The sequence below is a fragment of the Ipomoea triloba genome, chromosome 6 (genome assembly GCF_003576645.1).
Source record: "Ipomoea triloba cultivar NCNSP0323 chromosome 6, ASM357664v1".
In the NCBI taxonomy this organism is placed as follows: domain Eukaryota; kingdom Viridiplantae; phylum Streptophyta; class Magnoliopsida; order Solanales; family Convolvulaceae; genus Ipomoea; species Ipomoea triloba.
Window position 1 is genome coordinate 18,845,511 of NC_044921.1, and position 14,137 is coordinate 18,859,647.

Consider the following 14,137-nt stretch of genomic DNA (forward strand, 5'->3'; position numbering starts at 1 on the left):
AGCTTTACTTGCATATAATTTAGAGAGAGAGAGAGGGAGTGCAAAAACTCTTGGAGTTTCATAACTACTCTTCAACAAAACCTCCCCCATTCCAAGAATCTGCACCACTATTCAAACCCCTTAATTCCTTTGCTCATCTTCATTATTACCATCCTCAGAAACTAAACAACCCTTTTTGTTAATTTAACCATGCACTTAATCCGACTGATCAAACCTCAATCCACATGCATTATCTTTGTATCTGCTCTGTACTAAATCAAAGAAACAAAACGAAAAACATTAAAAACCTCTCGCATTTACTCCTCTACGTATATACATACTATGTATCCCTGCAGTTACACTCTTCCCCTTCTTAACATGCAATTCTTCGAATCCCATGTTTTGATCCTCAATAAAAACTCCACTGTTTCTCCTCTAGGGACTTCAAGATCACCCCACGCTCCTGCATTTATTGCCTTCACTTGCTTCTTGCTAGTCATAGTCTTTCTTGTTTTTTTTGAGATGATGAGTTTCTTGGGTTATGGTGTGGTTCTTGTGGGGTTCTTGGTGGTTCTGGGAGAGGGGAGGCGTTTGAACACGGTGGCACCGCCCCCCGAGGGGGAGAGGTTCATCACCTGGGATGATCTGAAACTGGGTAGTGATGGGTTTGGTTTGGATTTGGAGGTGGTGATGAGGGAAGATGGGAATGGGAGTAGGATTATAGTGGTTGATCAGAATGGGAAAGGGGATGTTAGTACAGTTCAGGGTGCTGTTGATATGGTGCCAGAACATAATTCTCAGAGAATCAAGATTTGCATTCTTCCTGGGATTTACAGGTATGGTAGTGTGGTTATTTGGAACCTTAAATGCTCCAAATGTATGTATCTATGTTTGGGCCAACCCAGCGAAACTGGTTTGGTTGTTGACTTGGCAATCACAAGGTTACGAGTTCAAGGTTTGAGCAGACAGGGTTTATTAGTCTTCTTAGTCTAGTGTTCGAGTAATGGCTTTGCAACTTATTAGTCTTCTTAGTTTGAGCCAGTCAAGAAAAACTGTGTTTTCTTGGTTTTGGAAGCTAGGAGTGGGTGGTTAAGACGTAACTACTTAACCCCACATCCTGTTTCTTTGCAGTTTTCTACTATATATGTCAGTTATATGCACTTACGTTTGATGTTTGTTTGAATAAATGCAGAGAAAAAGTGCATGTTCCGGCTTCAAAACCATACATCTCCTTCATCGGAGACTTAGATGACCCCTCAAAAACCGTTATCTCATGGCACGACAAGGCCTCCGACAGCTATGGAAATGGGACAGAGTTAGGGACTTCAAGAACAGCCACTGTCCAAGTATTTGCTAGTTACTTCTGTGCAACAGGGATCACAGTCGAGGTACCATTAATTGTTGAACTACAATTTTATAAATTATATGTGTTCAGCATATAATATATAAACATAAATGTGCAATCCAACTATCAGCTTAACCTTTTAGTTGATCTGGAGATGCTCAACAGATATACAATCATGAATTATTACTGTTTCAGAATACAGTGGTTGCAGTGCCTGGAGGGGAAGGGATGCAGGCGGTTGCGATGAACATAAATGGGGATAGAGCAGTGTTCTATAAATGCAGGTTTTTGGGATCACAAGATACACTTCTGGACGATATCGGGGTGCATTATTTTTACCAGTGTTACATTGAAGGAATGATTGATTTCATCTGCGGCAATGCCAGATCACTCTATCAGGTTCATCACCTGCAACTTAATTAATTATTTTCTTGCAGTAATTAGTGGAAGTTTTCATAGTAATGTGGCTGCCATGGGGGGTTTTGAAACAGGATTGTGTTATCAATTCAGTAGGGTCAGGAGCCATTGCAGCCCAGCACAGGAACTCACCAAGTGAGAACACAGGATACTCATTTGTGAACTGCAAAATCACTGGAAATGGGAGGACTCTACTGGGGAGAGCCTGGGGGGAGTTTTCTCGAGTGGTTTATGCCAAGTGTGACATTGATGGAGTTATTCTGCCTTGTGGATGGGGAGATTGGAACATACCGTCGCGACAGAGGTAAGAAAAGTTCAGTACCATGCATCTCGAAAATAAAATTGGACCTATTGACGCTTGTCGGTAAAATTGTACAGGGGTCAAATCCAACAAGTAGTAAAACTGTACCGTCAATGCTAGTTGGCAGGTACTGGGGGAATGTTAGGCGGAGGCCACTAAAGGGGCCAAGTCTAACAATTAGTGGCTCAAGGGATTTTTTTTTTTTTTTTTTTTTTTTTTTGTAATCTAGGGTTTCCACCGTCAGGCACAATGGCTAACCCCTCTAGATTGTAGACACCTCTATTAAGTGAGACAGCTGGTCTGGAGATTTAAAACTCTCTATACCCAAGCCAAGGATCGAACCCTTGACCTTTGGTTAAGGGTGGCTCAAGGGATTGTTGGACGGAGGTATGAAAGACCAAGTCCAACACTGTCTCTCGAAAATGACTGGTTATAACTTTTAACGACGTGGTAAGCGATTGATGCTAATAATTTGTTAATTTGTTTGTTGTTGTTTTTAGGAACTCTGTATTTGCAGAATACCAGAACAGAGGTCCAGGGGCAAATAGAGATGGCAGGGTGCCATGGATGAAGAGCTTGAGTGATACAGAAGCAAGGCAATACATGGATACAGCCTTCATAGAGGGAGAGCAATGGCTGAGATTATAGTTAATTTAATTGCAAACAAAGTTGTATATGTCCAGAGAACTTTCCACTCTACAAAGTATAGAGATTACACTAAAATTCCAACACTTTCGACTTTGAACTCTTAAAAATGGTTTTGGTTGTGTGAAATACCTACAAGAGTCGGACTGTGTTTTTAAGGATGTTTTGGGATGTTTCTGAACATTCATTACTCATATAAATTATTCCTATATTTTTGGAGGTTTCATGTGTATTCATCTGACTTTTATCCACACAAATAGCACACTGCCCAACTCTCATTAACACAACAACATGGGCAAATTGATTTGGGAGTTCGAGTATGTGTGCTCGGTGCATTTTAATGCACAAATTATGACAATTTATACACAATTTATATAGTAGACCAAGATTTACGTAACATTGTGGACCTTGGATTAAAACGACGTCATTTTGATCTTTAAATTTTAATAGATTTTGTAGTTTTTTCTACACAGTTATTGATCTATTTTAAGTACAAAATTCATACTTTTGAGGTACATACTTTCATAACACAAAGACACAAAAAAGCACAATACAAAAATATATTCTCGTCCATTAAGAGGGGTTGGGAGTTCAAACCCCCTCTTGTATAGAAAAATCAATATGGCCGCCATTTGGGCCGACCTAGCGGAATGGGGATTAGTCTTGAGTATGGTACGAACTTAAAGATGTCTCCTACAGTCAATGTCTGCTCGAGACACATTGTGGTCTGACTAAGAGAAAAAAAAATGCACAATATAAGAAACATATACATATTATATATTTACTTATTTTCAAATCTGATTTAGGTAGAGAAATTATATTCTATAGGCATATAATTTTACAACACAAGATATAAATTCATAACATAAGACACATAATATGTTGTGTGTTACATAGCTACTAATCCATTCTAGGTACAAAAGTAATACTCTTAAGGTACATGATTTCATAACGTAAAAACTCACAATACAAGACACATACATATCCTTTAAGTATAAAAAATATATAATGTGAATTGAATAACCAAACAATTACCGTCAAAATTAAATTGAAAACGACATATCACATGACCAAAGTCCACGGTATAACGATAAATTATCCTAGATAAGATCCATATTGTATTATAAACCTTGGTCCAAAACAACAAATTACGTACATGCAATTAATAAATAATATTATTGTAAAAAAAAAAAAAAAAGAACTTTTAATTCAGTCCATTGAGAACAATTTTAGTATTGGGCTGATATCCAATCTTTTGCAGAGCCCGTAAAAAATTGGGCATTTGGCCCCCACAATCTTTTAGGGTTTTGGGTCTCTAATAACCCTAAATCTTCTCCTTGTAGCCTGCAAAGCCGCAGTCTTTGAACGCAGAATACACTAGGGTTTCAATCTTCAACTCCTATAAAGACGCATAAGTGCATAACATGCAAACAGAAATGGGGATCTTTGAAGTTGTTTTGGTTCTCTAAGCTGTGGGGAATCTTCCATTTGTTTTGTGGGTTGATTTTTAATAATTTTTGTTTTCTTTCATATCAATGAATCTGGATATTGGAGTTGGGAAATGATGAGAAAAAATTGTTCTGTATCAGAGGCTCAGAAATCTGTGCTGTGCTGAGTTATTTTTTGCACGTCAGTCTGATCCCAATCTCCTCTTCAATTTCATTACATTATTACTGTAGTTACATTGCCTTACTGAAAATGGAGGAAAATGATCGGCGTTCGCCATTTGTTCTAAGCTCGTAAATTTTAAGAAAAAAAAAAAAGTTTTTGCAATTAATTTGTTGAACCATATAATTGAAGCTTTTGGCTTTTCATTTTCTGGCAATTGAAAGTTATATCTTTTTATTATACTGATGAATGGCCTACTCAAACAAGAAAGAGGATTTGGTAGCTGAGAGATATCCTCGTATTAGATTATGAATTTATCATTTGTGTTTCGACTCTGCACTCACTACATGTGAATTTGGCTTATTTTTCTAAGTTTTCATTTTATGTTCATTAAATTGAAAGGCAATGAATGAAAATCATGTATGACTGTCAGAGCATGAAATGTATTCTTTATGAGTCTCCAAGGTGCATCAGCTCTAAGGAATTTAGTATCTTAGACCATTTGTTGTTCTTTACCTGTTCATTGCTTGCTGTAGTTGGATTGACAAGGTTTAAATACTGTAATTTATGTGTGATTGTCAGTGTGGTAATTTATGTGGTTGTAAGCGGTTGCTAGTTGGTTGAATCGGCCAAAGTCGTTTACAACTAAATTGAGAAAAATGTTGTTGTGCCAAGTGAGTTCTTTTTGTGGGGAAGAATTTTGGGGTCAGCTTTGTGTCTTCTGGAATAAAGGCGGTGGACTCGGATGGTTAAACAGATTGTGAATTTACCAAAAAATAATCCTCTCATTTTTATTGATTATTGCATCAATATATAATATTTCCTTCAGAACTGCAGCAGGTCCAGTTGCAGTTTGCAAACGTACCACAAAACTAACACAATTGGCTTCACACCCATTATAACCACTCCCACATCATTCCAATCATCTATTAGCATCGGAAAATTAAAGAACATAATTTCTTGAACTTAGTTTAGTATATTTTAAGAATATATTAATGAACTGTGGGGCATTGGTGGTTTTTTTTGTTTTGTTTTGTTCAATACAACTTAATCACTTTATATTCTAATTGTTCATATTTTGACCCTTCAACATTTCATATGGGAACGAAAAAGAAGAAAATAACAAATTATGATAAATGTTTTTTTAGATAAATCAAAACATGCATACGACATTAGTAGGGTAAAAAATATGAAAGGGATAAAAATGATAATGTTATTTTCTCAATGAATAGTCCATTATTACTGATACACTAAATTCCGTTACTAATTACACATTTTCTAGTTACAAAATTTGCCTCGATTGGCTTCTTTGTTTGAAGTAGTCAATTATGGGAATCTAAACTGATTTATCTCATTGTGATCATTTATTGACTAAAGTTATAAGACGAGGTTTACCTTTTTATTTTTTTTTTTTTTTGATGAAAGACGAGGTTTACCTAGTATACACCATCGGGTAGTGATTGTGGAAAATAAGTCTATGCTAACAGGATGGGACTTTCTTGGTCTGAATCAGTACCTTCTTGTGGTCCTTTATGTAAGAATTTAAAGGGGATAAGGAGTATAAAGTCCAAAATGTCTAATTATTATTATTATTATTATTATAAATCTTAAATGATAAGTATCTCTCAGACCCATCTACACACCATTAACATATTCAAATACCGCTCATCTACAATATCTACAATATCTCTTGAATTGGACAAACTGTAATTAATTTTCATGCAAATCATTCGTCAAATGTTAAGCTTCATAAGCTCATATCCAAAAAAAAAAAGCTTCATAAAAATAAAAATCATCATAGAAAGGGTTCATCATTGCTATGATCAAGAGGGAAAGTGAGATTCTAATTCCATGAAAATGAGAGAACTACAATTTCCTCCAACTTATTTACTTTTGGAATAAATTAGGTGGGAATGAAGTGAGAATGAAATTATAATTCCCTCTAACTAAACGAGAACGAGAACGTAATATGACGACATTCTTAGCCTTCATCTTTGGAATTGCTTAAAAAACATTTAATGAATCTTGATTTGATACTATAAATATACATTTTGCTTGTCTTTGGAATTGCTTAAAAAAACATTCAATGAATCTTGATGTGATACTATAAATATACATTTTGCTTGTCTATTTATGAAAGAAGTCATCATGCAATTCATTACAATAATGTTAGAGGGAGACAGCTCTTTACCAAAAATGCCAAACAAAATAGTGATTAAAGAAGTAGAAAGTAGATAATTAGAGAATAAACAATGACCATGAAGCCATTGAACAAGTAATTAGTGACTTTAATAATCATCAAATCGTCCACCAGACCAAAATCTACCAAAAACAAATAAAAAAAAATAATCAGCCGCCACATAATTATTACTCTATTACGATCAGCGCCGTCAACATGAAGATTATCAACTTCAAAGAAGATATGGAGTGATAAGCAGTTAATGTTTAATAAGGGCAGAATATAAAAACAAACCTTAGCTTGGTGAGTCCATGGTTTAAAAACCACTACTGGTTTCCTACTTTGTTTATGTTTATCTACTATAAATTTAATATTGATAAAATTGCTATTTAAGTCTCAAATTATAGGGCAAAGCACCTGCTCAGATGACATGTATTGACTCTTTGTGCTTCAACAGGTTGAGAAAGTAGAACGGAGATGGCGACCAACTTGGTCGCCTTCTGAACGGCAGGAAGCCACCGCCGACCATGACGGTCGCCGGTGGTTGATGGTTTTGTTTTGTTCGCCGGAGTTGGCTAGAATTCTTGATGACCAGCAATTATAGGTCACACATAGTCTAAATGGTTTATTTGCTCCTAAATAATAAGCTTGAGGGCTTAATTGGAGCTTTTTGAAGTTGAAGGGTCTAATTGCACAATTGTAGTTTGAGGGTCTATTTGACCCTTATCGCATTTTTTTTTATAGTGAAGTGCCATTTTATCCTCAAAATATCGAAGTACATTACTAGAATCGTAAAAACTAGATGATATAGAAATTTACTATAAAAAATTAGGGGTGGATATTTCGGTTTGAGTTATCTGATGTAAATCGAATTAGATCGAATCAACCATTTTATTATTAAAAATCAATCAGTTCTATAGTCTACAAATCGAACGATTTCGGTTCGGTTCAATTAAAAACCGATCCGAACAAAAAATTGATCATTTTTTAAATATATATTAAATAAGTATATATGTATTTATACCTAAATGTTTTTATATTTACAAAATTAGCCGTACACACACCCACTAAATCCCTCATTCCCTAAACATTATTCTCACAATTGTTTTTCGTTCCCAACTTTTCTCTGCGAGTCGTCGAGTCTGTGACGCTGGACGTAGGTGAAGAGGTCAGTTCTATTTGGAATTTGAAATTATTTTAGAATGAGAAACTTGAAATATGCATTATTAATTTGTTAGTTAGATTTTAAAATTTAAATTATTAGTGAAAAATAAATAAATAATTATGTGATCGAGGAAGAGAACAAAGGAATAATTGGATTCTCAAATCGAACTGAATCAAATCTGAGCTGAAATCGAACTTTTTCAAACCGACCGAACTAAAATTTTAAACGTAATGATTTCATTTTTTTTTTCAAAATTGAAAAATTCGATCTGACCTGAACCTATTAAAAAAAAAAATCTAACCGAAAATTGAAATATCCATTCTTACTCACTAAAGTATTGTAAAGCTAGAGAATAAAGGAATTCATTAATCCTCAAATAATACTCATTTCACCTATATATACTTTCTTAGTTCGATCATTTTCTGATGAGTCAATTGAAAGTGACAAATTTAAAAGAAAATAAACCAAGTGATTAACTTAATTTGTAGTGGGAATAATTTTCATAAATAATAAACTAAGTTGCAAAATTTTCCAACCTCCCCACATTCTGCAATGAGTTTTGTCTTTTTTACTTGTAAACTTGCTTGATCTTGACACTTCATAATATTCCTTTATATATTACAAGATTCTGTAAATTCTTGGCCAAGGAAATATAATTAATACATCTACCATACCCATTGCCATGGAATTTCTCATAAGTTTATTACTCATTTCTTCCCTCCCATCCATGCATCTGCTAGTGTCTAACATATCAATGTTCGTTAGTTCTCTAGATATCTATTTTTATATTTCTTTATACTAAATTATACACGAGTCAAACTTAGAACCACGTGGTTATCAAGTCAACTGTTTGACCAATTTGGTTGGGATTCTCCTCGTGAAATACTAATTTAGTGTTTAAGTTGCCCAGAAAGATGTCAACTATGGAGTTCATGTAACAGCTACTTAATTTTCATCATAATTTACAGAGAAAGACAAACATACACATAGTTGATTAGAGAGAAAGAGAGAGGGATTACTAAAGGTTTCTTATCTGATCTGTACATTAAGAAATATATAAACAAGAATAATATAATACTGCAGAAATGTAGTCCATATATATAGTTTAAACCATGGCAGAAATGAAGTTTGCTGCATATGCTATGGGAACAGATAAGAAGGAAATTCCAACACAAATCAGCCATTGCTTGAAACCCAGCTTTTGCCAGTGGAAAATGGCGGCCATGAACTCACTCATCGCCACCTGCAGAGACACAAACATTAGCAGTACCGAAAATGCCAAAAACATTAACCTGCGGCGGCTTTTGCCGGTGTCGGCCGCCGTTATCTTCGCTATTAACACAAAAACTTGCAATAACGCATAGCAATGGAAGATGAGAATGCCCTTGTTGAGGCAATTTAGGGTGAGGAGAACTGTGACTTGAAACAAAGATTGGATTGCCACGTTTATCTTGGTAATCGTGTTTACGACAGCGGCGAGGTGGGTCCCTTGAAGAATTCTGGGATAATTGGGATTTTCCAAGGTTGATTTGGCCAAAAAATAGGCTCCTAGAGTGTCCATGACGAGGCTGACCCAGAGAATCTGGAATGCCGTCAACGGTTCTTTAGCGGTGGGATTGGAGATTTGGGCTATGAAAGTTACAGCGAAGGCTGTGACGTTGAGAGTTAACTGCAGTTGTGTGAAGATTTGGAGGTTTCTGCAAATGTGTCTTCCAAACATTAATATTTCAAAGATCGTTCCAAACTTTAGGCTGCCCTGGATTGTAATATCTGCAGAATCTTGAAGATTCAAAGATTCTCCCATGAAAATCCCAACGTCGGATTCTTGTAACGACGGGAGATGTCGGACGGAAATGGCGGTTGATAGTACCACCTCCCCATTTTGTCTCAGGCGCTGAATTAGAAGCAATTGGTCGGCCGGAGAAAAATCTGCAAACACACAACTCTCATCAATCACATTATCCTGGAGGGTTCTAAAATCAGACGCTTTAACCACGGCTCCTTTGATTCCAGAATGGAAAGCCATGATTCTTGAAGTCTTGATGTTATCTTCGACAACTAGCTTCAATTTCACGCCTGATTTTCGACACGATTCGATTGCATTTCTCAGCTCAACTCCATATGGGTTTCTTAACGCCACAATACCTATCAAAACCAGTCCATTTTTTTCCTCCATCAAATCATTGATATTATTCTCCCCATCATCTTCTTGATCAGTTTGCTGTAGTTTTAGTTGTTTGTAAGCAAACGCCACGAGGCGGAGGGTATGGGAAGAAGAGGTTTTGGGTATTTGGTTGAAGAAATGAGTCTTTTGTTGATCATCTAGAGGTTGCATGGCTCCATCCACGCCATGATAGTGAGAACACATTGATAGAATCAACTTTGCGTCTCCTTTCCAGTGCTGGATGCGTATTATTACGCCCTCTTTCTTCCTCTCCACCATCATCCCACGTAGATTTTCCCCATTCCTAGTTAGAGGTTTCCAGTTTTCTTCAACTAGATCATTCATGGGACGACCAACAACGTTTTCTGCCCATAAAACAAGAGAATCTTCGTCCTCGCAGAAACTCCAAATCCCTTGGCGCAATTTGTCAAGAACGCAATTGTCCACTTCTCCTGAGGTGGGATTCTTGATTTTCTTGAACCCTATCCATAAATCCGCCATGGACGTGGGGTCCAAGGATAAATCGCCGGTTTTGGTGGCGCAGATTGTGGTGACGGACCCGATTGTAGCGCAGGCGGGGAGTTTACCGGCTGTGGCTCCGTAATATTTGTTCATTTTCTTGGATGCATACGAGAGAGTGATGAAAATGCCGAGAGGTAATCCGTCTCCCAATGCAAAAAGCAATACGCAAAGCTTAGAAACCAGCCGGCCGGAGTTATTTACGCTTCCCCCAACACCAAATTTGTCGAGGATTCTTGTGGTCTCGTTCATCATCTCCTCCACTGTGTTCTTCACGCCCTTTCCAGGGCTAGGGTTCTCTTCGCACCATGATTTTTTTAGAAAACACCTCACTGCTTGAACTGAGAGCACGAGGAGCGACAGGCACAGCCAAATTCTCTGCAACACAACGCTAATGTTTTCGATTTCGCACTCGAATTTAGAGCATTTTGACTGAGGATTTTGGTGTTTTCTTGATTGTCTCAATAGCTTCTCCCTCTCCGTGTTCTTCCCCACCGCCGTAACCACTATTAAACCTTCCTCCGCCGGATTTTCGCCGGTAAACACGGCGGTATTGACGACGGCGCCGCCTCTTGTGATGAAAATCCCATCGGCGGGGACTTCATCCCCGCCCTCCAAAAAAACAACCTCGCCGACAACTACCTCGGACGGCGGGATTTGAAGCTTCTGGCCGTGTCGGATCACTTTAACCAGGACCATTTTTCTCCGCTTCTTAATCATGCACTTTGCCTTGACAACCTTAAAAACCGCTCCAAAATGGAGGGAGAGAAATATGGCGAGGAAAAAGACAACTCCGTCGAGAAATCCTTGTTTAGCCCCGTTTCTCCGAACCCCAATGGCAACAGAAAGCGCGGCGCAACAAAGGAGGAGAACAAACGTGGAGTTTCTCAGTGATTCCGACACAAGCTCATGGAAAGTGCAGATACTAGGCGGTTGATGTTCGACGACAACGTTGTTGGTCCCAAACGCCCTTCGCCGGCGGCGGATATCGACCTCGTCTCCGGCTATGCCGGATGCAATACTGGTCTGTAAGCCATCGAGTAATTCGCGGAAACTGAGGAGTCCATTGTTTGGCGCTCCTAGGATCTGTTCTAGCTGTTCCAAAGTAAGTTCGAAGGGAGGAAGGTGGTCATTATCTAAATTGTTCATCATTGAAGTAGTTGAAGAATTCCAAATTGAACAAACAAGAAATTCAAATTGAATCTTCCCGTTCTGTAAATCAGTTCAAGAAGGGATTCATGCATGCATGATACTTTATACTACTGGAAGATTATTGAGGAGTTTGGTAGCGCAATTACAATAAACAATAATAAAGAAAAAACAAAAACTATATATATGTTTTAAGTGTAGATTATTATGGTGATTCAGGAGAAAGAAAACAAAAAAAAAAATTTAATTGGAGAAATAATTGATTCTTTGACTGCTGAAGGGGCCGCATGCAGGTGGAGGGCGGAGAGAATCTTCTGAAGAAAAGCGTGATGAAGGAGGGAGAAATTTACAGGAAAATACACCGACATTTACTCAATTACCAACTTTTGCTATCACTAATCACTCCAAAACCTCAACTCATCTCATTATCATCCCAATATTCTTTCTTTTTTATTAGTCAACATTCAACATGGAAACTGGAAACTGGAAACTTTGCCATCAACTCATCAAACTATATAGATATTTATCATATGATGAGAACCGCATTTAATTTTCAGCTATGAGTTTATGAGAATTAATCTAGTGCATTTGAATAAGATTAGTTAGAGTTCAAAATTTGGGTGTGTATATCCTATGTTATACATAACACATGTTTAATATTCAGGTGTGAATTTTTTGAATCCCTCAATTGCACATAGCACATGCACACAATACATGCTTAATATGCATACGCCGAATTTTGAATCTCCAAATTGCACACAACACGTCCCATATGCACAAGCGAATTTTGGACCTCCAATTGATCACATCCATAGATTTGTTTTTTTTTTTTAATGCACAAGATTGGTTCTCATAAACTTATAGAAGGGTGGTTCTCATAGGAACATATATATATATATATATATATATATATATATATATATATATATATATATATATATATATATGAGATCAGATGCAAAGGAGGTCTTAGGTGAAAAGTAGGGTTAAATCTCAACCATTGATCTTGTCCAAATCTACCGTCTATAATGAAAAAAGAAATATTTAACAAAATGCCTTGGCCAGAAAAAAATTGTTTTGGAGCATCCATTTTTTATTTTTTGATAACTGATATTATTCCTTTTTCTCTTCCTTTTTTGTTTAATATTAATTATTAGGGGTTTTAATGTAATTGTCAATGTGTTTTATTTTTAGAATGAAATTTTATTCATATATTATGCTTGATTTTACAGTGTTTAAATTTTGGTAGGATTGCTTTTTATTTTCATCATTCATTCACGTATTGTTTACCATCTACAGACGCCGGTCTTCTCCTTTACCGAAGCAGGACGTCGTTCGTCACCTTTGCTGAACATCGAATGTGTTAATGAAGGTATGTTTTGTTACTTTTTTTAGTTTTTTTTTTTTTTGTACTGCCATTTGGTNATATATTATGCTTGATTTTACAGTGTTTAAATTTTGGTAGGATTGCTTTTTATTTTCATCATTCATTCACGTATTGTTTACCATCTACAGACGCCGGTCTTCTCCTTTACCGAAGCAGGACGTCGTTCGTCACCTTTGCTGAACATCGAATGTGTTAATGAAGGTATGTTTTGTTTCTTTTTTTAGTTTTTTTTTTTTTTGTACTGCCATTTGGTTATGGTGTGTGTGGCATGAGAGTTTGCATGTGTGGTCATAGCCTCTTTCTCAGTTCATTTTTAAGCGGTAGGAGTGTGTTTGTTGTTTGGAATTATTTAGGTGTTAATGTTGGTGGTTTCAAGGTGTTTACAATCCTCCTTTTCTCGTTCTTGTTCATGTTGTAGTGATTTTTATTTTCTCATCAGTGTGTTTATGTCTGTTGTCAATCGTGTGCATGATTGTATTCTGTCCTGCGCCAATGTGTGTATGTATGTATTCTAAATCTAGCCATGTTTCAGTCAACGAAGAAATATAAAATGTTATACATAATAATTAAGCTCTAGGAATAAGTGTGATTAATAGATTTTGATGGTGCTAAGATTATATTTTGCAGAGCTTATAATTTATTTGGTGAAAAGTTATAAGTTTAAAATAAACTATTATTTGAGCTTATTTCATATACTATAAAACATAGTGTTTGAGTAATAAGCCCATTATTTCTCCAATTTGTATCCCTATAATTGTTTTTTTTTTTAAACACATAATATCATTATTTAATTAAAAAATCATCCGTCAATTTCTCTTCTTATTTTTGCATGTTTTTCTTCCTTGTTTTTATTTTTCCATTTTCTTTTCTTAAATTAACATTCTAAATTCTCTTACAAGTACTACTTTATTAAGTAAACTACACAAATATATTACCACAATTATACTATTATTCTCCAATTAATTACAAAATAAATGTACAAAATAATTTAATAAAATACAATATTTATTTTAAAAATATTTTCAAGAAATATTTTTTTTTTCAAAATATCATAGAATATATATAAATAATTAAATATATCTTCTTCTTTTCTTTTTTTTTTTGTCATTTAACATTTATCAACTTTCTTAATGACTAATTTTATCAAATATTTTTACTTCAATCAACTAGTTTAACAACTTTCATTTTCAAGCTACTAACTTTTTAGTTAGGCATTCCAAATATATGCCTAAATTAAATGTATTAAGAAATTAGAATCTCCAATTAAATTGTAATTTTC

General features: G+C 35.8%; 2 protein-coding genes and 1 non-coding gene across 3 annotated transcripts; 2 read left to right on the plus strand and 1 right to left on the minus strand.

Moving 5' to 3' along the window:
* The first annotated feature begins 504 nt into the window (after window positions 1-504).
* Window positions 505-2,690, plus strand: LOC116023606 (pectinesterase QRT1-like). The gene is made up of 5 exons (XM_031264610.1): window positions 505-815; window positions 1,172-1,367; window positions 1,520-1,723; window positions 1,816-2,045; window positions 2,543-2,690. The coding sequence occupies exons 1-5, from the start codon at window positions 505-507 to the stop codon at window positions 2,688-2,690; spliced, it is 1,089 nt and encodes a 362-aa protein (XP_031120470.1).
* Window positions 2,691-4,240: 1,550 nt separating this feature from the next.
* LOC116023854 lies at window positions 4,241-4,333 on the plus strand. The gene has a single exon (XR_004099445.1). It is a non-coding gene; the product is annotated as a small nucleolar RNA Z122 (small nucleolar RNA).
* A 4,411-nt stretch (window positions 4,334-8,744) lies between these two features.
* LOC116023607 (calcium-transporting ATPase 7, plasma membrane-type-like) lies at window positions 8,745-11,471 on the minus strand. The gene has a single exon (XM_031264611.1). It carries the CDS (start codon window positions 11,469-11,471, stop codon window positions 8,745-8,747), a length of 2,727 nt encoding a protein of 908 aa, XP_031120471.1.
* Between the last annotated feature and the right edge of the window lie 2,666 nt (window positions 11,472-14,137).

Excerpts from the sequence above, each read along its gene's own strand:
- LOC116023606 (XM_031264610.1), top strand. The coding sequence starts at position 505 with ATGAGTTTCTTGGGTTATGGTGTGGTTCTTGTGGGGTTCTTGGTGGTT. Across the intron at positions 1,368-1,519 it reads CAACAGGGATCACAGTCGAG|AATACAGTGGTTGCAGTGCC; the intron begins GTACCATTAATT and ends TTACTGTTTCAG. Across the intron at positions 1,724-1,815 it reads ATGCCAGATCACTCTATCAG|GATTGTGTTATCAATTCAGT; the intron begins GTTCATCACCTG and ends GTTTTGAAACAG.
- LOC116023607 (XM_031264611.1), bottom strand. The coding sequence starts at position 11,471 with ATGAACAATTTAGATAATGACCACCTTCCTCCCTTCGAACTTACTTTG.